Source organism: Hemitrygon akajei, chromosome 11 (genome assembly GCF_048418815.1).
Source record: "Hemitrygon akajei chromosome 11, sHemAka1.3, whole genome shotgun sequence".
Taxonomy (NCBI): domain Eukaryota; kingdom Metazoa; phylum Chordata; class Chondrichthyes; order Myliobatiformes; family Dasyatidae; genus Hemitrygon; species Hemitrygon akajei.
The window spans coordinates 3735633-3761623 of NC_133134.1; the positions used below are offsets into that span (position 1 = coordinate 3735633).

A 25991-nucleotide genomic window follows, 5' to 3' on the forward strand; every position below is an offset into this window, starting at 1 on the left:
TTCAATCTGACACAAACAACATACTTCACTGGATGATTCGATATACAGCTGAAAAATAGAGCTAATCTGTTACCTTTATCCAATGAAGTCCACATGTCTGAGGTGTAATGATTCTCTGTTTATTGAGATACAGAACTTATGGTACAAATAGCAAATGGCCAAACAAGAAAGCAATAGAAAACGTAGGACTTGGAGAGAGGGTGACTGTAGAAACCTCCGTTAACACATCACTCCTCCAGCTCAGTTCAGTGTAGGAAAACAGGCCGGGAATCAGACCAGCCCCGCCTGTCGCTGGATGAATGTTATACTCAGACAAGTATTGGTGTTGTCTCGGCCACGCTTGCTTTGTCTGAGGCAGTGAAGAGATTATCCAGTCTGACAATGCTTACTGAAATATCCAACGCACTGCTTCGGAAGGAGATGGGTACCACTTCGGCCTTCTCGGTCTGACACAAGATTCCTGCGTACCACACCAGTTCTCTCCCATTGAACATGGGCTTTGAGTTGTGTGAAATGCAATACTGATTCGTCCGCTGCCGCACCCCCTCAAACCCCCCTCCCCCATTCACAACTGGGATAAAACACAACTGGAACAGAATTAGGGACGGGGAAAGGTGGCTAAATCTCCGATGTACACTGAACGTCCATAGGTGTGGGAGGTGGGGGACGAGACATCCCCCCACCCTCAGGCTGCAGACCTTACCGCGAGGAGTTGGAGCTGGACCGGCTGCGGTGACGGCGTCTCCCAGGAGAACGTGAGCGGGATCGCCGGCGGACGGGTGAACGTCTGCGGGGAGACCGCGACCTGCGGGGACAAGACAGGAAAATGTTATACCAGCTCAGGACAATTCCAGTAATGAGAGGGTTAACATATGGGGAGCATTCAATGGCTCTGGGCCTGTACTCACTGGAGTTTAGAAGAATGGAGGGGGTGAATCTCATTGAGTATTCAAAGGCCTAGAGTAGATGTGGAGAGGATGTTTCCTATAATGGACGAGTCTAGGACCAGAAGGCACAGCCTCGAAATAGAGGGATGTCCATTTAGAATAGAGATGAGGAGGAATTTCTTAGGCAGAGGGTGGTGAATCTGTGGAATTCCTTGCCACAGATGGCTGTATATTTAAAGCAGAGGTTGATACGTATGCTCTTATAGTCAGGATGTAAAAGATTACAGGCAGGAGAATGGGTTGAGGGATAATAAATCAGTCATGATGGAATGGAGTAGCACTCAATGGACCGAATGGTCTATAGCCTTATAGCCTCCTTGTCTTATAGCCTCCTTGTGGCCCCATACCCCAACCACCCCCACCCGTTCGTCACTCACCTCCTCCTCATCCGCGGGGGAGTCCTTCGCCACATGGGAGGCGGTGGTGGCATCCGTCGGGGAGGGGTCATTCGCCGCGGTGGTGGTCTGGGCCGTGGAGCCAGCACAGCTGTAGCGGTCACTTCCTGTCCATCGATCTGACCTGCAGTGAGGGAGGGAAGGAGGGAGGGAGCATCAGTGGCACGGTGTGTGGGAGAAACTAATGCACAACACACACCTAACCTCCATTGCTTCCTGTCCGTCAATCTGACCTGCAGTGAGGGAGGGTGGGAGTGTCAACGGCAGAGTGCAGGAGAAACTACTGCACATCACACTCCTAATGCCCACAACACACTCCTAACGCCAACATCACACTCCTAACGCCCACAACACACTCCTAACGCCCACGTCAGGCAGTCAGGGACAAATCCTCTCCTGTCACGTTCCATCTACACAAGGACACAGTGTTCAGGCTGGAACTCCCCTCAACCCCACTTCCCTCACTCCGCCCCTACTCAATCAAAGGAGTACTTGATGGCCCAGCCCAGCCCAGAATCGCTGGAGGTTAGAAGAGCATGGTGGGGGGAGGGGTATCTCACTAAAACCTATTGACACACTTCTGGCTTTCCCTCAGAACAACTGGTTTATCTGATTCCTTGGAGGATAAAGAAGTCTGGAACTGAAATTCTGAAGTGACATAATAATCTTTGAGTATTCAATCTCTGCCAGTCCCGAGTCTGGTGAGATTCATTTGATTACATTTGTGACTTATTGTAAGGAGTAACAGAGTTATTAGTGCTAATAATTCAACCACTGGCATCCTCGCTACTTAAACTATTAGAAAAGCAACAGACACAAGGAATTCTGCAGATGCTGGAAATCCAGAGCGACACATACAAAACACTGGAGGAACTCAGCAGGTCTAGGGAGGGGAACAGACAGTCGACGTTTCAGGCCGAGACACTTCAGCGGCCCAAATGACTACAGTAAAACACCAATAACCTGCCATACTCAGGGCCTTGGTAGTGGTGAACTGGCAGATTTATAAAGACTACTGGATATTATTCAAATATGAAGACCTTAACACACCTTTAACCAAGTTTTTATATTATAATGTCACAGAGTACTAGAATAAATTCCCCATAGAATTTGGCAAGTCCCAGGGCAAGTGTAAATCCCAGGGAGCACGGAGAAGATGACCCTTTGAGCCAGATGTGAAGGTTCAGACATTGGGTTATTTCTGAATGTTACTGTCACAGGATCAAGTCCAGATCAATTCCCAGGATGGTGGAGGCTGCCCAAGAGGACAGAGTTAGAAATCCAGACCTACACTCCTGAGTTTACAGGAATGAGGACAATGTCAATGAAACTTACGAATTCTTTACGGACCTTGGCAGGATTGCTGTAGAGACAATGCATCTAAAATAGGGAGTCATATGCTCAAATTAAAGAGTCAACTATTCAAGATGGATGTGAAACTCTGGAATTCCTGGCCCACGAAGGTCATGTACAATCATGACCAGGACTGATTACTTTTCTAGGGAATTGAGGGATCAGTGATGGAAAGGCCATTGAGAAAAGAAAATTCAACAATGATCTCATTAAATGTGGAGCAAGCCTGGGCCAAATGGCCTAGAATAGCCTGTATTTCTCATCTGTTTAAATGTCTCAACCAGTTTATATCTAAATAGCTTAGCGAGACAAAGACTCCGCCTATTTCCATAAGGTTCACTGAACACAGAAACTTCGTAAAGCTACATAAAACAGCTCTGAAACTACACAAATTTGATCAGCATATTTCATGGACCTTGTGAAAAATGGAGGGCTCAAGTAATACGTCAGTAATGAACAGAAGCAGTGGGGATTCTCCTACAGCCAAATCCCATCATTGTTTAATTAGACAATGACCAGTAAAAGGTCCATTCAATTTAAGATCCAGTTACACAAATAACTGAATGTATACTTGGGCAGGAACTAGAAAATTAACTTCTAACTATTTATATCACAAAAGCACAGTTGTGAGCAAGAACACAACAGTGGGAGGATATTTTACAGCAGGATGCCAGCAACTGGAGGGACAACACATACTGAGAGTTGAGTATCATAATTCAGAAAGTTACTTTTGCCAAGCAATGAGGCTGATCAACATCTCCACCCACTATCCCACCCCTCCACACCCCCAACCACCAATACTTTATCATTTCCTGTCCCAGTCACCTTATATAGACACTCCTGTGCCTAGCATCAGATTATAAGCATACAATCAATCTATGTATACAAGCTAGCTTATGTATTTACATTTATTCTGCTTTTTAAATTTTGTGTTCTTTACCTTACTGCATGTGTTTTTTTTGTGCTGAATTGAATCTAGAGTAACAATTACTTCATTCTCCTTTACAATTGTGTACTGGAACTAACATTGGCCAATCTTGAATCTTATTAACAACAATATTACTGAAAGGAATTCATAACCCAGACCTATTTGATGCCACAAAAAACAGAAGATATGGATGGAAAAGGGTCTGACGTGGTCAATCCGGAGCTGATCACACACTGTGCCTGCAGCTGCACACAAGGGCAGAGGGCAAGAGCAGCGATCCATTGTGGTTGTGGTCAGAGACAGTCAGGGTGATAAATGGACTGTAGTTGGTGGAGTTACAGTCAACCTGAGAAAGTACATTTGGACCTGAATGTCTGAGGAACCGTACAACACCACAGCTCTCAGCTGAGTTGAGGGACTGTGAGTTGATAGTTGTTGAAGTGCTTAAGTAATCTGTACAGTGGAAGAAGCGCTGATAGTATCTATAGACAGTAAAACACTCAGATATTTAGTTAAAGCTCCCAAAATATAAACTGAATGCTGGAAATACTTGGCAGATCAGGCAGCACCTGTGAAGGAGTAAACATTAATTTTTCAGTTCATTGATCTTACGTCAGAATTGGGGAAAAATGAGAAAACGAGTCTGTTTTACATTGCAAAGAAAAGCAAAGGGTGGACAGAATGAAGGAAGGGTCTGTGATAAGATGGCGTTGGATCTTCTGACAGAGAGTGTTAGAGACTCATTCATTATCACTGATCGATCTGAAGGAGGGACTGACATAAGGAGATAAAGGAGAACAAAACCAAAGTGATGCTGGAAACATGAGATGTAGAACACAGCAGATGCTGGAAATCTGGAACAAAACTGTAGGTCTGATGGCATCTGGGGAGACAGTAAAATTGAGTTAACATTGCAGGTGACTGACTTTGCATCACAATTTGCAAACAGGAAAGGCTGATTATCTGAACATTTTGAAATCAGTCCAGATGACCCCTTCAGGAAACAAAAATTTCCCCTTACAAAATTTGTAAATCAACACACACAAAAAAAATCAGAGATAGAGAATAAATTTCACACAAAGTTTGTGAAAAGTAAATTTAACTTTTTTGATGCCTACACAGATATGTTTTTCATTACTGATAACTATATTACAGATAGACAACAATCCTGAGCCCATAATGCCTGCACAGAACTGAATTCTACACTGAGACTAGATGAAAGATGAGGCACTTTGCCTTGAGCTCCATTAGGACGTTTCGTTTTTAAATGATTTAAGGTGAATGAAATGCAAGACATGACACAAGTGATTGGGTACCACAGCAGTTTGGAGTTTAGGAGATTGGGGCGGGGGATCTCATTGACACCTGTCAAATATTGGAGGCCTAGGTACCGTGGATCTGGAGAGGATGTTTCCTGTAGTGGGGCAGTCTAGGACCAGAAGACACAGACTTGGAATGTCTGCTCCTATGACATGGCATAGTCATAACTCTCCCATCTCCACCCTTAAATCTCCCCGTAAACCCCACAACCCCCACCTGTTCTTTCCTATCACAGTGACATTGAGGGTGACTCTCATCCCCAACCGGTGCCAGACAGGAACCCCAGGCCCCTGCAGTTTCTGACTCCACACGTAGCCAGTCACACATTGAGCCGAGAACCAGAGCCAGGACTGGGAGAGCGGTGGGGGCCAGGACAGGGAGAGCGGTGGGGGCCAGGACTGGGAGAGCGGTGGGGGCCAGGACTGGGAGAGCGGTGAGGGCCCAGGACTGGGAGAGCGGTGGGGGTCAGGACAGGGAGAGCGGTGAGGGCCCAGGACTGGGAGAGCAGTGGGGGTCAGGACAGGGAGAGCGGTGGGGGCCAGGACTGGGAGAGCGGTGGGGGCCAGGATTGAGAGAGCGGTGGGGGCCAGGACAGGGAGAGCGGTGGGGGCCAGGACAGAGAGAGCGGTGGGGGCCAGGACTGCGAGAGCGGTGGGGGCCAGGACAGGGAGAGCGGTGAGGGCCCAGGACTGGGAGAGCGGTGGGGGTCAGGACAGGGAGAGCGGTGAGGGCCCAGGACTGGGAGAGCAGTGGGGGTCAGGACAGGGAGAGCGGTGGGGGCCAGGACTGGGAGAGCGGTGGGGGCCAGGACAGGGAGAGCGGTGGGGGCCAGGATTGAGAGAGCGGTGGGGGCCAGGACAGGGAGAGCGGTGGGGGCCAGGACAGGGAGAGCGGTGGGGGCCAGGACAGGGAGAGCGGTGGGGGCCAGGACAGGGAGAGCGGTGGGGGCCAGGACTGGGAGAGCGGTGGGGGCCAGGACTGGGAGAGCGATGGGGGCCAGGACTGGGAGAGCAGTGGGGGCCAGGACTGGGAGAGCAGTGGGGGCCAGGCAGAGAGACTCTGCACAACAGAGTAACACATCTTTACAGCCCCAGTGATTAGGCTGCAATTCCCACCGCTCTCTGTACATTCTCCCCATGACTGTCTGGGTTTCTTCCGGGTGCTCCGGTTTCCTTCCATATTTCAAAGACATACGGGTTAGGGTCAGTAAGTTGTGGACGTGCTACGTTGGTGACAGGAATGTGGTGACACTCACAGGCTGCCCCCAGCACATCCTCGGACTGTGCTGGTTGTTGACAGAAATTATGTATTTCACAGTATGTTGTGATATATGTGTAACAAATAAAGCTAATCTATCTTTCTAAAGGAAAACACAAAATAACAGAGGAATCAGCAGGTCTATGGAGGGGAATAAACAGCCAATGTTTCAGGCCGGGACTTTTCATTTATTCCTCTGCACAGATGCTGCGTGATCTGCCACCATTTTGTGTGTATTGCTCTAGATTTCCAGCACCTGCAGAATCTTGTGTTTATTTACTAAATCCGTCTTTCAAAGAAGCCGCCAGCCTAGGAGGCTGCTGGGTAACATCCGGTTTTGGCTATGCCAGTACCGTCTAACAGCAGCTGCTCAGTCGCAGAACACCTCCGTATAGAAACAGGCCTTTTGGCCCCTCTAGTGCCAGACTATTGTTCTGCTAGTCCCTTTGACCTGTACCTGGACCATAGTTCTAGTTCTCCACACCCTTCCCATCCATGTACAATCCAAACTTCACTTAAATGTTCAAATTGAATCCGTGTGCACCACTTCCACTGGCAGCTCGTTCCACACCTACACTACCCTCTGAAACATTTCACCTTTCACCCTTAACCTCTAGCTGTAGACTCACCCTATCTCAGTGGAAAAAGCCTGCTTGCATTTACCCTATCTATACCCCTCATAATTTTGAATACCTCTATCAAATCTCTCCTCATTCTCCTACAAGTCCTGACAACATTCTTGTAAAATTTCTCAGCACTCTTTCAATCTTACCCATATCTTTCCTATAGGCAGGTGACCAAAACTGCACACAATACTCCAAATTAGGCCTCACCAATGTCTCATACCACTTCAACATAACATCCCAGCTCCTGTAATCAATACTTTGATTTATATGGGTCAATGTGCAAAAAGCTCTCTTTATGACTCTATCTACCTGTGACAGCAATTTCAATGATTTCAGAATCTGTATTCCCAGACCCCTCTCTGTTCTATAGCACACAGTGTCCTACCACTCACTGCTTTGTCCTCCCAGCATCGCACACAATACTACAGATTTGGTCTCACCATCATCTTACAGGTGCCACCCCCCCCCCTTTACAAAGGTAGAGCGTTCCTATGAAACGTTTCTTAAGCCAAAATGGCGTAAAGCAAAGAACCATTAATTTATATGGGAAAAATTTTCGTAAGAGCAAAAATCCTCTTTATAATGTGAAAACAGATTACTAATGTAGGTCGTTTGTAAAAGCAAAGCGGCGTAAAGCAAACATTCGTAAAGCGGGGGACGCCTGTATTCAACTTCAACAGAACATCCCAACTCCTCTCACCCCCATCCATGTGCTTCAAAGCCTTCTCCGTGTCGTCTGGATTCTCAAACTCCACGTAGGCGTAGCCCTTTGACAGATGAGGGTGCAGGCGGTCCAGTGGCATGTCAATCAGCTTGATCTTGCCGTAGGTGGAGAAGATCTCCATGATGTGTTCCTGCTCAGGGTGAGTGGGAGGTGGGGGAGGAGGGAGAGAGAGTTATGCACTGCCATCTCAGAGTTATCCACATAAACTGTACTACCACCATCACAGACTAAGTGGTCGGCCCTGTTCCAGGAGTCTGCAGGATTGGTTAAAACCATAAGCCTCAGGAGCAGATTTGGGACTAGTGCTGATGAAGGGTTTCAGCCTGAAACATTGACTGTTTATTCCTTTCCAAAGATGCTGCCTGACCTGCTGAGTTCCTTGCAGGTTTTGTGTTTGGGGCAATGTGGGAGGGAAGGGTTAGATTGAACTTTGAGAAGGTTAAAAGTTAGCACAACACTGTGGGCCGAAGGGCCTGTACTGGGCTGTAATGTTCTATATTCAATCCCTCTCCCTTTCTCCCCAATTCCCTCACAACTACCGTGCAATTGAACACTGAAGCCTGCTGGCAGTCCTTTCCCTGTGTGGAACGGATTCCCTCCCCTCAGTCCTCGGGAGTTGGGGTGAGCACTGCTGGGCAGCCGCACAGAGTATTCAGGTCCTTACTTCCTGCACAGAGGAGACCCCGGGCTCCAGACACTAACCATTCCCTTCCAAAGGTATCAATCACTACCTCACCACCCATTCCTCCAGGTGACAAAAGGTGGTAGGTATTCACAAGGGAAGATCCTTGACCGCTATGGAAGAAACAGAAGGCCATTCAGCCCATCAAGCACGCCCGCATCAACATCAATAACACATCAGCTCTATTATCTCAGTCCCACTTTCTGCACTAACCCCCTGACCATCACTTTAACCACTCCTCCCCCAATCCACAGGCACATCTCAATGGGAGATCACCAGGTTAAGCTGTGGAAAACTCCAAAGTCCACAAGACCATAAGATATTGGAACAGAATCAGTCCATTTGGCCCATCGTCTGCTCTGCATTCAATCATGGCTGATTTACCATGCCCCTCTCAAACCCATTCTCCTGCCTTCTGACCATAACCTTTGACACCCTCACTAATCAAGAACCTATCAACCTCCACTTTAAATATACGCAAGGACTTGACCTCCACAGCCATCTGTGGTAGTGAATTCCAGATTCATGACCATCTAGCTAAAGAAATTCCTCCTCATCACTGTTCTAAATATACGTCACTCTATACTGAGGCTGTGCCCTCTGATCCTACACTCCTCCATCATAGGAAACATCCTTTCCACATCCACTTTATCCAGGTCTTTCAATATTAAACAGGTTTCAATGAAATTTTCCCTCATTCTTCTAAATGTCAGCGAGTACAGACCCGGAGCCATCACACCCACCTCGCACATTAACCCTTTCACTCCTGGGATAATTCTTATGAAGCTCCTCTGGATTCTCTCTAATGCCATCCTTTCTTAGATAAAGAGCCCAAAACTGCTCACAATACTCTTAAGTGCTGTCTGACCAAAGCCACATCACGTCCCTGAAGTCATCCGCAGCACCGCGGGAGCTGACAGCCATGGTGACAGTCACTTTGGACGGGGAAAGGAGGCAGGAATGGAGGAGGGTGACCCAGAGGGACAGAGGTGAACTAAAAAATGAAGCAGAGCCACGACCTTCGCTGTACAACATGTAACATTCATGGGCACCTTGGTCACATTTCTGGTCAATCTGCCGATGTGCACTTTTGTGGGTCGGGGGGTGGGGCTTCTCTTCTTCCGCTCCTTGTCATCCCGTTTCGGAGACTTTGATCTGTCAGGACAATAAAGAAGAGGTTACAGTACACAGCACACAGGGAGCTGTTACCCACAGTCAGGGTATCGATTCTTGCTGAGTATTCTGGTGCAGCCCCGGCATTCAAAGTAAAGTTATTATAAGGTATGGGGATATATCAGCACATACAAGCCTAAGAGTCATTTTCTCACAGGTATTCACTGTAGAACAAGGAAATACTACATACAAAGACTGACAAAACAACCAATATGCAAGATTACATGTGGAAATTACAGGCTGCAGATCGTAGTTCAGAAAAATATATTTTGTAGAATATGTAGTGATTTTGTGAACTGCCAGCAAACCATCGCCATATTCACTTTAGATGCTGATGCACCATTTCAGAACAAAGCTGACATAACTTCGCTCAGAACAGAGCTCACGATCCCTAACCAACTCAGCCCTCCTCTTCTCAGGGTCCCTGCACTCACCACTGTCAGACTGCTTGAGGGCAGAGAAGCACAGAAGATGGGAGCCCTGAAGTCACCACCAAACAAACCTGCACAAGGAACACCACAGCAACAATGGAAGCTGCCGGGTGGAGATAGAACTGGAATAAGTTGTATTGTTCGATGTTCTGTCACAAATTGCCTGTCCTGCTCCAACCACACTGACGCCACATCAAAAAAGTTCAGCAGCCCCTCGACTTCCTCAGAGGCTAAAAAATCTGAAATGTCATCAGCACCTCTACTTCCTCAGGGGTTAAAGAAATTTGGCATGTCTCCTTTCACCCGGCCTGGTATGCCAACTACTCGAACTGTGACTGCAAGAAGCTGAAGAGAGCTGTAGACATATCCCTGAAAGAAACCTCCCCTCCACGGACTCTGTCTACACTTCTCGTTGCCTCAGCAGAGCATCCAAAATAATGAAAGCCCCCATCCACCCTCGGAACTTCAACTGTTTATTACCCCCTATGGCTGCTCTATGACTTGTTGAGTTCCTCCTGCACTGTGCCTGTGTGTTGCTCAAGAGGTACAGTATCTGCAGGATCCCCGTGTTTATTCACTCTTCTCCCATCCCATCAGACAGAATACCCACCGGACAGTCTCTCCTCTCCCCTGTCCCATCGGACAGAATACCCACCGGACAGTCTCTCCTCTCCCCTGTCCCATCGGACAGAATACCCACCCGACAGTCTCCCCTCTCCCCATCCTGTCGGACAGAATACCCACTGGACAGTCTCTCCTCTCCCTGTCCCGTCGGACAGAATACCCACCGGACAGTCTCTCCTCTCCCTGTCCCATCGGACAGAATACCCACCGGACAGTCTCTCCTCTCCCCTGTCCCATCAGACAGAATACCCACTGGACAGTCTCTCCTCTCCCCTGTCCCATCGGACAGAATACCCACCGGACAGTCTCTCCTCTCCCCTGTCCCATCAGACAGAATACCCACCGGACAGTCTCCCCTCTCCCCATCCTGTCGGACAGAATACCCACTGGACAGTCTCCCCTCTCCCCTGTCCCATCGGACAGAATACCCACCGGACAGTCTCTCCTCTCCCCTGTCCCATCGGACAGAATACCCACCGGACAGTCTCTCCTCTCGCCTGTCCCATCAGACAGAATACCCACTGGACAGTCTCTCCTCTCCCCTGTCCCATCAGACAGAATACCCACCGGACAGTCTCTCCTCTCCCCTGTCCCATCGGACAGAATACCCACCCGACAGTCTCCCCTCTCCCCATCCTGTCGGACAGAATACCCACCGGACAGTCTCTCCTCTCCCCTGTCCCATCAGACAGAATACCCACTGGACAGTCTCTCCTCTCCCCGTCCTGTCGGACAGAATACCCACTGGACAGTCTCTCCTCTCCCCTGTCCCATCAGACAGAATACCCACTGGATAGTCTCTCCTCTCCCCGTCCCATCGGACAGAATACTCACTGGATAGTCTCTCCTCTCCCCTGTCCCATCGGACAGAATACCCACCGGACAGTCTCTCCTCTCCCCTGTCCCATCAGACAGAATACCCACTGGACAGTCTCTCCTCTCCCTGTCCCATCGGACAGAATACCCACCGGACAGTCTCTCCTCTCCCCTGTCCCATCGGACAGAATACCCACCCGACAGTCTCCCCTCTCCCCATCCTGTCGGACAGAATACCCACCGGACAGTCTCTCCTCTCCCTGTCCCATCGGACAGAATACCCACTGGACAGTCTCTCCTCTCCCCTGTCCCATCAGACAGAATACCCACTGGACAGTCTCTCCTCTCCCCGTCCTGTCGGACAGAATACCCACTGGACAGTCTCTCCTCTCCCCTGTCCCATCAGACAGAATACCCACTGGATAGTCTCTCCTCTCCCCGTCCCATCGGACAGAATACTCACTGGATAGTCTCTCCTCTCCCCTGTCCCATCGGACAGAATACCCACCGGACAGTCTCTCCTCTCCCCGTCCTGTCGGACAGAATACCCACCGGACAGTCTCCCCTCTCCCCGTCCTGTCGGACAGAATACCCACCGGACAGTCTCTCCTCTCCCCGTCCCATCGGACAGAATACCCACTGGACAGTCTCCCCTCTCCCCGTCCCACCGGACAGTCTCTCCTCTCCCCTGTCCCATCGGACAGAATACCCACCGGACAGTCTCCACTCTCCCCGTCCCATCAGACAGAATACCCACCGGACAGTCTCTCCTCTCCCCGTCCTGTCAGACAGAATACCCACCGGACAGTCTCTCCTCTCCCCGTCCCATCGGACAGAATACCCACCGGACAGTCTCTCCTCTCCCCGTCCCATCGGACAGAATACCCACCGGACAGTCTCTCCTCTCCCCTGTCCCATCGGACAGAATACCCACCGGACAATCTCCCCTCTCCCCTGTCCCATCGGACAGAATACCCACTGGATAGTCTCTCCTCTCCCCGTCCCATCGGACAGAATACCCACCGGACAGTCTCTCCTCTCCCCGTCCTGTCAGACAGAATACCCACTGGACAGTCTCTCCTCTCCCCGTCCCATCGGACAGAATACCCACCGGACAGTCTCTCCTCTCCCCGTCCCATCGGACAGAATACCCACCGGACAGTCTCTCCTCTCCCCTGTCCCATCGGACAGAATACCCACCGGACAGTCTCCACTCTCCCCGTCCCATCAGACAGAATACCCACCGGACAGTCTCTCCTCTCCCCGTCCTGTCAGACAGAATACCCACCGGACAGTCTCTCCTCTCCCCGTCCCATCGGACAGAATACCCACCGGACAGTCTCTCCTCTCCCCGTCCCATCGGACAGAATACCCACCGGACAGTCTCTCCTCTTCCCATCCTGTCAGACAGAATACCCACTGGACAGTCTCTCCTCTCCCCGTCCCATCGGACAGAATACCCACCGGACAGTCTCTCCTCTCCCCTGTCCCATCAGACAGAATACCCACCGGACAGTCTCTCCTCTCCCCTGTCCCATCGGACAGAATACCCACCGGACAGTCTCTCCTCTCCCCGTCCCATCGGACAGAATACCCACCGGACAGTCTCTCCTCTCCCCTGTCCCATCAGACAGAATACCCACCGGACAGTCTCTCCTCTTCCCATCCTGTCAGACAGAATACCCACCGGACAGTCTCCCCTTTCCCCTGTCCCGTCGGACAGAATACCCACCGGACAGTCTCCCCTCTCCCCTGTCCCATCAGACAGAATACCCACCGGACAGTCTCCCCTCTCCCCTGTCCCATCGGACAGAATACCCACCTGACAGTCTCTCCTCTCCCCTGTCCCATCGGACAGAATACCCACCGGACAGTCTCTCCTCTCCCCGTCCCATCGGACAGAATACCCACCGGACAGTCTCTCCTCTCCCCTGTCCCATCAGACAGAATACCCACCGGACAGTCTCTCCTCTTCCCATCCTGTCAGACAGAATACCCACCGGACAGTCTCCCCTTTCCCCTGTCCCGTCGGACAGAATACCCACCGGACAGTCTCCCCTCTCCCCTGTCCCATCAGACAGAATACCCACCGGACAGTCTCCCCTCTCCCCTGTCCCATCGGACAGAATACCCACCGGACAGTCTCTCCTCTTTCATCCCATCAGACAGAAGATACAAATACCTGCCTGTACATACCATAGTCTCAAAAGACAACTTCTATTGCACGGTTATCAGACTATTGATTGGTTTCCTAACACAATAAGGATTTGACCGTACAATCCACCTCATTATCATCTTGCTCCTTATTGTTCAGCTGCACTGCACTTTCTCTGCAGCCATTACATTTTATTCAGCACTGTTTTTGTTTTCAATACACTGTGTAACGATCTGATCTGTTTGAACGGTATGGAAGGCATGTTGTTCACAGTATTGTACTGTACTGAAACAGTAAGAAACTAATTGACCAACGGTTTCGGCAGGTTTGAGGGCAATGGGCACCTGACCCTCCCACTGGAGATGGTGACGACGAGTCAGTTAGTGCCACTCTCTCAGCCTCGGTGAACGTACACAGGATGGAGAAACCGGGAACCGAGTCAGCACGGTAACTGTGCCGAACATCACAGTCAAATCCCACTGCTCCTGGATACCTTATGGCTCAACTTCAGCTTCAACATCTCAAAGCCCACATAACAGTAGAGCACAGAACAGGCCGTTCAGCCCACAATGTTATGCTGACCATTTAACTTCCTGTAAGATCAATCTAACTTTTTCCCTCCTACATAGAGGTCCATTTTCCTTTTATCCACGTGCCTATCTAAGGGTCTCTTAGATATTCCTAATGTATCCACCACCACCCCTGGCAGTGTGTCCCATGCACTCACCACCCTCCTTGTAAAAATAACCTACCTCTACCTCTCCCCCAAAACACATTAAAATTATGTCCTTAGTATCAGCGATGGCCTTCATTCCCTGACCCCAGATATTCTCCTACTGACGGAAACAGTATTTTCAATACCTTTGTGAACTGTCCCTTTTACCTGTTCCACTCTGTGGAAGAAAATTAAATTTTGTTGACAAGCTTGACTAGCTAAGCATTGCCCAAGATTTGGGTCATGAGGGTGACAAGAAAAGACGCAGACACTGTCTTGCTTGTGCGAACTAAAAACAGCTAGCAAGAGATCATGCCAATAACGAGGTAGTTCTAACATTTGTCTGACATTGTTTGGTTAAAAGAGGAACTGAATGTGGAGGTGCAGTTCTAATTTTATGTAGCGCCCAAAAACATTTGTGAACTGGCTGATCCCTAATAAGTGCTTCTTGAAATCATTCACTAAGTATGTTTAGCTGTTGGCTATTGCCCAAAATTTACTGTATAAATTTAAGATATTGGCAGTAGTAAGGCAACATCTCCCCATGATCACTTATTAAAAGGTTAACATTATATCAGGGTCTGTGTCTTTATTTCTGTCTGATAATGGGGTAAATTCTCTGACAGTAAAACAGGGTAAAACAAGGTAGATTCTTCGACACACTCTAACCAGAAAACTCCAGCCTGCACCGAACCATGCATCTCCTCTGCACCTTCTTTGTGGTTCAGCCTCTCTCCAAAAGCACGAACACAGCACACATTCCCTTCTCCAGAAATCCATCGTTTTTAACTCACTGCCAACAATTCATTCCCAATGTTTTTAAGCCAAGTTCAGTAATAGATATGAACACATGAAAGGTTAGTCTATAATTGATAATCGATAATGGTTCGTCGATAATTAATAAAAGGCCTCCGAGAGGATCACAGCCTTGTCATGATTTAGAGACTTGCATGCCTCAATGACCCGGAGAGCCATGTTGGCTGGAGTTAGGGCTTTATGCTTTGGCACTTTGCAGGGTCACCCATGTCAAACAGGTCGAAGGGTAGAGGTCAGACTAAGAGTTGTCCACTGGTCCTCCAGGTTTAGGGGTTCAGCTCTGCGCTGACAACCCTGACTGGTCAAACAAAACCGTGATGGAAACAGACATGAAAAATCCTCCTACATCTGTGTATGATGTTATGGCAGAAATGAGAACCATAAACCTCACCTGGGGCACAATAGAGAAGATGGTCGGGGACAGACAGATGGAGGAGCAATACATACAACAAGCTGGAGGAACTCAGCAGGTTGGGCAGCATCCGTGGAAACGTTTCGGGCCGAGACCCTTCGTCAGGACCAATGGAGGACCTTCATTGCTAGTCTAAATGCCAGTGGCGTAACGGGCAGAACATGAGTTAGTTATAGGAGGGAAGGATTGATCTCAAGAGTAGGTTAAAAGGTTGGCACAACATTGTGATCAAAAAGTCCTGTTCTCTCTCTCCTTCTCCCTCGCTTTCCCACAATTACCTTGCAAAGGGGCTGTAATGTGCTATAATGCTCTAGATTAAGCTTATAGATCAGTAAGACAGCTACATTTGGAGTGTTTGAGACTTCGATAGGGACATGGATGATAGAAAAATGGATGGCTTTGAAGGAAGGAGGAGTTGATTGATCTCAGAATAGGTAAAAGGGTCAGCATAACATGTTGGGCCGAAGGGCCTGTACTGTGCTGCCGTGTTCTCTGCTTTGTGTTTGACTTAACCACCACCCACTGAAGATGCTGCAGATGTAAAATGAGCAAGATCTTGACCCCGAGATGATCAGCGCTCTGACGAGGTCTGACACTGCAGTGGTTGGACTCACTTTGAGCGAGTGCGCCTCCTGTTGGTGTGCCTGCGCCTCGTGGGGCTCGGAGATCCCGACGAAGTGCTGGAACTAGAACTACGAGAGCTGCTGGAACTTCCGGAACGGCTGGAGGCGGATGAGGAGCTCGATCCACTGCTGGAGGCCGAGGTGGAACTGGAGCCCGAACTGGAGCTGGAACTACAGAGACATCAGAGAACCATTATCCAGAGAGAGGGAGGGAGACGAGAGTGCACCAGACACTATGGACAAGCCCTGGACCCAGGCCCTTCCCCTCGTAACAAAATAACGTTCTATTCAGCCGTCCAACTGCACCTCTGGCAACAGACAAAGCAGGAAGCATTTGGCTGCTATAGGATCCTGTCTGACCAAATGTTTTTGAAGTTGATGGGGGCAGTGCAGACGATGTGATTCACTAGGACTTCACAAAGGCTTTCAACAACGTTCGACAATGAACCAGAAGTTCTGGGATCCAAAACCGTAACGCTATTACACCACCAGGGATCCCCATTCAACTCCTGCCACTGAATGCAAGGAGCTTGTACAGAGGTGCTAGCCACTCAATGTTTTAGGAACAGCTTCTTCCATCCCCACAACCCCCCCCCCCCCCCACCCCTGCCATTAGATTTCTGAATGGACAAAGAACACATGTACACTCTCTTTAACCAACCGCATAAAAATAAACAAACACACACTCACACAGTTTTAAAATTTAGAGATAAACTGTGGAACGGACATTACCGGCCCAGTGAGCCACCCTACCCAGCAGCCCACCGATTTAACCCCAGCCTAACCACGTGACAATTTACAATGACCAATCAGTCTACTAACCAATACGTCTGAGGACTGTGGGAGGAAACCAGAGCACCTGGAAGAAATTTGAGTGCACCCAGAATGAACGTACAAACTTTCTTACAGAGGGCACCAGAACTGAACTCCAAACATCAGCACCCCGAGCTGTAACAGTGCTGGTATTAACTGCTATGCCATCATGGAACCACCTGAAGCTGGGACGTCCACCAGCTTCACGTTCCTGGGTGACAAGATCTCTGAGGATCTAACCTGGTCCCAACATATCAGCAAGACAGCGGCTATACTTCATCAGGAGTTTGAAGCAATTTGGCATGTCAACAAATACACTCAAAAACTTCTACAGTTGTTCCGACAGGCTGCATCACTGTCTGGTATGGAGGGGCTACTGCACAGGACCGAAAGAAGCTGCAGAAGGTTGTAAATCTAGCCAGCTCCATCTTGGGCACTAGCCTACAAAGTACCCAGGACATCTTTAGGGAGCAGTGTCTCAGAAAGGCAGCATCCATTATTAAGGACCTCCAGCACCCAGGGCATGCCCTTTTCTCACTGTTACCATCAGGTGGGAAGTACAGAGGCCTGAAGGCACACACTCAGTGATTCAGGAACAGTTTCTTCTCCTCTGCCATCCCATTCCTAAATGGACATTGAATCTTTGGACACTACCTCACTTTTTTCTATATACAGTATTTCTGTTTTTGCACTTTTTAATAATCTAATCAATATACATAAGTGATTCACTTGTTTATTATTATGTTTTGTTTTTTTCTCTCTCTCTCTCTGTGCTAGATTATGTATTGCATTGAACTGCTGCTGCTAGGTTAACAAATTTCACGTTACATACAGGCTAATAAACCTGATTCTGATTCAGAGGGGTCTTAGGAGTACTCAGGACAGACGGACTGGTTTCCAAGCCGAAAGACTCTCGATGGTGGCAGTGCAGGTAGATAATGTTGTTAAGAAAGCAGATGAGAGGCTGCCCTTGAATTTGGAATCAGAGAAGCGAAGCGAAGTCAAGATGGCGCTAAACGGCGCCTCCTTTGCTTGCATCTTCAGAAACAGCTTCATTCCTATCTTTGATATCTCCTTTTTCCCTTTTTAGGGTTCTTTTGAAGACCCTGACCTGGAGTTACACTCTGGCTTAAGTTCTCTGCAAGAATGGGACCCGGTGAAATGGGGACACCTCTTTTTCCCTTATTAGGGGGAGAGGGAGAGAGGCGGTGAGGGGGAGGGGGGAGGGAGAGGGCGCACGCACGCCTGTGGTATGTCGAATTACCGGGTGAACGAGCAGTCTTTGGGGTACTGCAAGTCTGTGTCTTTATTGATGCTTTGCTGCACGCTTGAGTGCTCGGTAGAGGGCACTGATGCTTTTTTGTTGGTGGGGGGGTGGTTACCTTGCTGCTGCTTGTGAATGGGAGGGGAAGCTGGCGATGGGGGAGCTTTGGGGTTCTAACGTTTAACTGTCATTCATTCTTTGGGACATTCCTCTGTTTTCATGGATGTTTGCGAAGAAAAAGAATTTCAGGATGTATATTGTATACATTTCTCTGACATTAAATGTAGCTTTTGAAACCTATTGAATAGGGTGGCTCTGCTCCACCTGTATAAGACAACAGTCAAGTCACAGCTGGAAAGGGGGCAAATGAGATTCGGCAGGATGCTGCCACGAATGGAGGGTTTCCACTACTGAGCTACATAAAATTATGAGCGGCGGTATGGTAGTGTAGCAGTTAGCACAATGCTTTATAACACCAGCAACCCACAATCAATTCCCAGCACTGACTGTACGTACGTTCTGTTTCTCTGGTTCTCCCACATTCCAAAGACATACGGGTTAAGGTTAGTGAGTTGTGGGCACACTATGCTGGCGCTAGAATGAATGGTGACACTTGCTTCCGCCAACACATCCTCAGGCTGTTAGGCATTGATGCAAACGACTCATTTCAATGTACGTATTGATGTACATTTCACAAACAAAGCTAATCTTTCATCTTTAAGAGAACTTGGAGTTCCCAAGTTTAGTGCAGACAGCAAGGGAACGGCAGTCCCCGTCTGCCCCCACGACTCGCTCGTCTTCCCGCTGCCTGTTCTTCCGCACACCACTGATCTATCCGTGAGCAGCCCACATTTTCACACACGCCTGCCCGCTCCCCCTGTACCTGCTGCTGCTGCTACCAGTTGAGGCACTCCTCCGCTTCCGGCTCTTGTCACGCCCTCGTTCCTTCTCACTCGACTCCTTGACACTCGACTTCTCCTTCGCCCTGTCTTTGGATTTCTCCTGTCCGTGTTCTTTACGCTTGGTCGGTGACGGAGCCCTGGCCAAAACAATCAACAGGAGCACAGAATAAAAAAATATAGCAAACAGAGTGAGCAACAGAACAGCGCTCACCCTGGGCAATGGTGATTTGAAGGTAGCACACCTTTCAGAATCAGATTTAGTAAAACTGTCATACATTGTGAAATATGCTGTTTCCTGGCAGCACAAAGTATAAATTATGATAATGTGTATATAAAATTAAGTAATGCAAAAAAGGAAAAAAAAGTGAGAGAGTGTTCGTAGGTTAAATGTCCATTCAGAAATCTGATGGTGGAGGGGAAGAAGCTGTTCCTGAATCATTGTGTGTGTCTTCAGGCTCCTGCACCTCCCCCTTGATGGTAGTAATGAGAAGAGGGAACGTCCTGGGTGACGGGGATCCTTAATGAGGAATGCTGCCTTTTTGAGACATTACCTTTAGAAAGTGTTCCTGATACCAGGGAGCTTCGTGCCCACGATGGAGCTGAATGAGTTCACAACTTTCTGCAGGTTTTTCCCATCCTGCGCTGTCACCCCTCCATACCAGAAGGTGATGCTTCCGCGAAGGATAATTTTAATCTTCATAGAACGCTGCAGCACAAAAGTAGGGCCTTCAGCCAACAAATCCACGCTGAGCTGTTCTTCTGCCTAGTTCCACGGACCCACATCTGGACCACAGCTCCTCCATACCCCTTTCATCCTTGTACCTATCCAGCTGTCTCTTAAATGTTACAACTGGACCCGTCCCACATCCACTCTCACCACCATCTGAGTGAAAAAGATTCCCCCTCCTGCTCCCCCTAAACATTTCACCTTTCACTCTTAACCTTAAGACGCTCTCCTTAAGCTGTATAATGCGCTTGTGAGGCCACACCTTGATACTGTGTATAATTCTGGATGCATAATGTGTGAGGAGTGTCAAAATGTGTTAGTGTAGTGGGTAGTGTAGTGTGGTAGTGTAGTGGGTAGTGTAGTGTGGTAGTGTAGTGGGTAGTGTAGTGTGGTAGTGTAGTGGGTGGTATAGTGGGTAGTGTAGTGGGTGGTGTAGTGGGTGGTGTAGTGGGTAGTGTAGTGTGGTAGTGTAGTGGGTAGTGTAGTGGGTGGTGTAGTGGGTAGTGTAGTGGGTGGTGTAGTGGGTAGTGTAGTGTGGTAGTGTAGTGGGTGGTGTAGTGGGTGGTGTAGTGTGGTAGTGTAGTGGGTGGTGTAGTGGGTAGTGTAGTGGGTGGTGTAGTGGGTAGTGTAGTGGGTGGTATAGTGGGTAGTGTAGTGGGTGGTGTAGTGGGTGGTGTAGTGGGTAGTGTAGTGTGGTAGTGTAGTGGGTAGTGTAGTGGGTGGTGTAGTGGGTAGTGTAGTGGGTGGTGTAGTGGGTAGTGTAGTGTGGTAGTGTAGTGGGTGGTGTAGTGGGTGGTGTAGTGTGGTAGTGTAGTGGGTGGTGTAGTGGGTAGTGTAGTGGGTGGTGTAGTGGGTAGTGTAGTGGGTGGTGTAGTGGGTAGTGTAGTGGGTGGTGTAGTGGGTAGTGTAGTGGGTGGTGTAGTGGGTAGTGTAGTGGGTGGTGTAGTGGGTGGTGTAGTGGGTAGTGTAGTGGGTGGTGTAGTGGGTAGTGTAGTGTGGTAGTGTAGTGGGTGGTGTAGTGGGTGGTGTAGTGTGGTAGTGTAGTGGGTGGTGTAGTGGGTAGTGTAGTGGGTGGTGTAGTGGGTAGTGTAGTGGGTAGTGTAGTGTGGTAGTGTAGTGGGTGGTATAGTGGGTAGTGTAGTGGGTGGTGTAGTGGGTAGTGTAGTGGGTGGTGTAGTGGGTGGTGTAGTGGGTGGTGTAGTGGGTGGTGTAGTGGGTGGTGTAGTGGGTGGTGTAGTGGGTAGTGTAGTGGGTAGTGTAGTGGGTAGTGCTTGTCGCTCTCACTTTCAGCTTCCACCGCTGGCTAACATTCTGGAGGAAAGGAGAGCTGAAGTGTCTCCATGCCAGTACACTGCCTCCTCGCTGGCGACACAAGGAAAATGAACTGCTTTTGGACTCAGGCTGAACTACAGAGGACGGGCAGAAAGTCTGGCGCCTACACACACAGCACACAGGCCTACCAGTGTGTGGACATGCCCTAGTGCTCATGAACCAGATCCCCAGCTATGGGTAAATACCACTGCCTTGTGGGCAGCCTCGGAAGAGGCGAAGGCTACGGGAGTAAACCCAGACAGCGAATCCGGAGTGGAGCCCCTGAGGCGGCTGGACGTCACTGAACATCCTTCCGGCAGCTCCTGCAGCCAAGCTGGTGCCACACTTTTTGTTTCAAAAGCTTTCCTTTGGACTACACTGGTAAGGCTGAGAGGGGATCTTGACAACTGGGCATCTCAGGATCTCCATCCCTTCCGCCCAGGCTTGCGATGATGATCATCACCCATTCTCCTTCGAGACAGAAGGATGACAACGAACTAATTGTGTGAGGGATGTGAAGGCACTGGACAGAGCTCAGAGAAGTTGTGACAAGATTCATTCCAAGTCTGCAGGATGTGATTATGAAGAAAGATTGAAAGAATTAAATCTTTTTAGCCTAAGAGAAGTAGAATGTGAGCAGACATGATAGAAGTGTTCAAAATCATTAAGAGTTTCAGTAAGGTGGATGGCAGCTGCTACTTCAGAATTAATCCATCAATGGGGCCACAGATGAAGACTGGTTAACAGGAGATTTCAGACCAACATCAGGAAGCATTTCTTTACAAATCTAATTGTGTAGATGAGAGTAATACCTTAAAGACTTTCAAATCTAAACTCAATAGTTATTTCAACACACTATGTGAGTAGGAGTTTGGCGAGCTTTGTTGGGCAGAATGGCCTGTTCTTATCAAAAGCTTTCTAATGTTCTATGACCTCTAGTTCTAGTGTCACAGGAGCATGGGACAACTGGACACCAAACTTCAGCAACCCCACCCCGTCCCGAGCCAGCCCAGCTGTATTTCAGGTTCATTTATTTATCACACGTACGTGTAAACAAATAGTGAACTGAATTACCAACCAACACAACTGAAGGACGTGCTGGAGGCAGCCGCAAATATCAGCACGCGCACACACACTCCGGCGCCAATATAGCACGTCCACGATGTTCAGCAGAAAACAAGCCCCTTTCCCTTCGCCCACACTATACATAGACGCCTCTAGTGGACTCCCAGACTCACTGTTCACTGCCTTGCACACCATCTACCAAGCTTTCAGGAAGCCGAGATAACACCTCAATTCTGAAGGTGCAGCAGTATCTCCCCGTCCACTCCACTCGGCCATCAAACTTTCCCCAAACCAACGGGCTGGCAGCCCAACCAACTCTGCATGCACACCACTGAAAGAGTAAAGACAGCTTCTGTCACACTGGCTTAAACCAGGGTAGTAAGTACACAAAGTGCGATGTTATGTGGAAGTTGTAAAAGACAGTGAGGCCTAATTTGGAGTATCGATTACAGTTCTGGTCACCTTACCTATAGGAAAGATATCAGTAAGATTGGAAGTGTGCAGAGAAAATTTGCAAGGGTGTTGCCGGAACTTGAGGACCTGAGTTATAGGGAAAGGTTAAATAAGTTAGAACTTTATTCCCTGGAGTGCAGGAGAATGAGGGGAGATTTGATCGAGGTATACAAAATGATAAGGGGTATAGATGCAGTAAATGCAAGCAGGCTTTTCCCAGAGGTTGGGTGAGACTACAACTCGAGGTCATGAATTAAGGGTGGAAGGTGAAATGTTTAAGGGGAACACGAAGGGGAGAACTTCTTCATTTAGAGATGGTGAGTGTGGAATAAGCTCCTAGCAGAAGTGGTGGACGTGGGTTTGATTGCAACATTTAAGATAAATTTGGCAGGAAGTTGGATGGGAGGGGTACGGAGGGCTATGGTCCGGGTGTGGGTCAACGGGACTAGGCAGAGTAACAGTCTGGCAAAGACTAGATGGGCCAAAGGGCCTGTTTCTGTGCTGTTGTGTTCTATGACTATCAGACCCAACCAAAACACAGACAATAACCAGTCTCCAGCTGCAGCTCCTGCCAGCGAACAGCAATGTTCAAACAAGATCAGGTTTTCTCTAACTGTACTTGTCTATGGAAACCCACATCCCTCTCGACTCTTTCACTCAAGTGAGGTGCCACAGTAGCGCAGCCCCTTACGGAACTGGCTGTAAGATCAGGGTTCCCCCCGCAGCCACGGGTGCTCCGGTTTCCTCCCACATCACAAAGGTGTTGGGGTTAGGGTCAGTCAGTCGTGACGTGCTATGTTGACAGCAGCAGCATGGCAAACCTATGACTTGTTTTGACACAATGACACAGTTCACTGTGTTTTTATGTACAAGTGACAAAGCTAATCTACAAGATCTCTATCTTCCCTTGCGCTGCAATATTACGTCAAAGACAATCAGACAGCTCACAGTAACAAGTGTCTGCCCATCTAGACTGGATGATTAAATTCAACCAGTGCCCAATCAGCATAAGCTCGACAGAAGCACCACGGAGGACATTCCAACTGGTACAGAGGGGCCGCTGCACACAATCAGAAAAAGATGCAAAAAGGTGTTAACTCAGCCAGCTCCACCATGGGCACAAGCCCCGTCAGCTTCAAGGACTCCTTTATAAGGTGGTACCCATCATTAAGGACATTCTTCTCACCAGGGAGGAGGGACAGGAGCCTGAAGATACATTCAACATTTCAGGAACAGCTTCTCCCCCTCCACTATCGGATTTCTGAATGGACAAAGAACCCATGTACACTACCTCACTATTTGCTTTTCTTTGCTCTCTTTTTCCACTATTTACTTTATACATACACGAGTGAGAAGTTGCAATTTGAGAAGACAAATACGAGTAGGAAGGTATATTGTTAAATGGCAGAATCCTTTGAAACACTGATGCACAGAGAGATCTTGGGGTGCAAACACTGCCAACACAAGTGGACAGGGTGAGGAAAATGGCATACAACATATGCGCCTTTACTTATACCGTGTGGAACAGGCCCTTCTGGCCCAATGACCTACACCGCCCAGCAACCCCTGATTTAATCACAGGCTGGTAATTTACAATGACTAATCAGTACATCTTTGGACTGTGAAACGTGTGCATTCACGGGAAGAACATAGAAACTCCTAACAGAGGATGCCGAGATTGATCTCTGACACCCCAAACTGAAAGAGTGTTACTAACCACTCCATCGCTGTGGCGCCCCAGCATTGTACTGCTACCACACACACATTTCACAACGTATGTCAGTGATATTAAACCTGTGCTGGGGCACGGAGTATAAAAGTTGGTATGGTATGTTGCAGCTGTATGTTTCTGTTAGACCACACATGGAGTATCATACAGAGATCTGATCACCACATTAGGACATGGAGGCTTTGGAAAGGGATCAGAAGAGATTCACCGAGATGTCACTGTAAGGACAGGCTGGACAAGTTTGCTGTGTTTACTCTGAGTGTCACAGGCAGAGGGGCAGCCTGATAGAAGAATATGAAAAGCTGAGAGGCATTGATAGAGTAGATAATCAGCATCTATTTCCCAAGGTAGAAATGTCAAATGTCTACAGGGCAGTGCTTCAAGATGGGAAGGATAAACTTAAAGATTTGGTATGTCTCCAAACACACAAATTTCTACAGATGTACTTTGGAGAGCATCCTGATAGGTTGCATTATCATCTAGTAAGGGGGGGGGGGGAGCACTGCAGAGGGTGGGTAAAAGTCACACAGAGTTGTAAACTCAGTCAGCTCCATCATGGACATGAGCCTCCCCAGTATCAAAGACATCTTCAATAGGCGATGCCTCATAAAAGCAGCATCCATCATTAAGGACCCCCTGACACCCTGGACATGCCCTCTTCTCATAACTACCATCAGGGAGGGAGGTATAGGAGCCCGAGGACACACATTTCATGAACAGCTTCTTCACCTCCACTATTAAATTCTGAATGGACAATCAACCCATGAACACCTTCTCACTATTTTTCCCTCTCCTGTTGCATTATTTATTTTTCCGTATACTTAATGCAATTTATAGCTTTTATTATGCATTGCAATGTACAGCTGCCGCAAAACAAATTTCACGACATTTGCCAGTGATATTAAACCTGACTCGATTTCGTCTCCCTCTAACACCAACTCTTCCCTGACCCCCATCCCGCACTGATCCTTAGCCAATGACCCTTAACCCCTGACCCTCACTGCTTCACCCCCACCCTCTGACTCCCCACGACACTGACCCCTCCCCGGTAACTGGGAGCCGCTTGCTAGGCCTCAGGCTTCCTTGTATAGCGGATTCCGTGCAGAGAAACGTTCATCTTGTCTAAAGAGGGCCCGCTGCCTGAAGGTCGGGTTGCCCGGAGTGCGAGGGGCTGGAGCCCGCGCCCCGCAGACGCCCCCGGCCTCGGATGGAACAGGATTCACATCCACTTACATTCCACTCTCTTCCCGCTTCCTCCGGGATCCTGCCGCCACCACGTCCCACTTATTTGTCGTCACCGACTGCGCGCTGCGTCGTCACGTACGAACCGGCATCGCTGCAGTACGTCCAGTAGGTGGCAGCGTCCCGCAGGAGGGGAGAGGGAGGGAAGAGGAGTGGGGAGGGAGGATAAAAGGAGGGGAGGGCGGGTCAAGGGAGAGTCAGGGAAGAGGTTCGAGGGTGGGTGTAGTAGAGGGAATAAAAAGTTAAATGAAAATAAGGAACTACTGGGGCTTGAGGGTGAAGATGAGAGAGATACAGAGGATGTAGTGTATTTGGATTTTAAAGTTACCTCCACTGTGCCACAGAGAACAAGTGTCGGCTGCGAAATCAGACTGAATAACCAAAAGACCCACCACCAACCACAACCACCACTTAATGAGGAATGCTGCCTCCTTGAGACATCTAGGACCCACCAATAAACAGTCCCTTCATCCTGATGAAGGGTCTCA

At 48.8% G+C, this 25991-nt stretch overlaps 1 protein-coding gene across 1 annotated transcript; it reads right to left on the minus strand.

The window, feature by feature from the left end:
* Positions 1-98: 98 nt before the first annotated feature.
* Positions 99-25615, minus strand: rnps1 (RNA binding protein S1, serine-rich domain). Its single transcript, XM_073060070.1, has 7 exons — positions 25495-25615; positions 18958-19113; positions 15989-16168; positions 9285-9387; positions 7527-7680; positions 1325-1466; positions 99-805 (listed from the first exon to the last, which is right to left on the minus strand). Coding segments are annotated over exons 1-7 (843 nt in total). The 5' UTR covers positions 25497-25615; the 3' UTR covers positions 99-699.
* Positions 25616-25991: the final 376 nt, after the last annotated feature.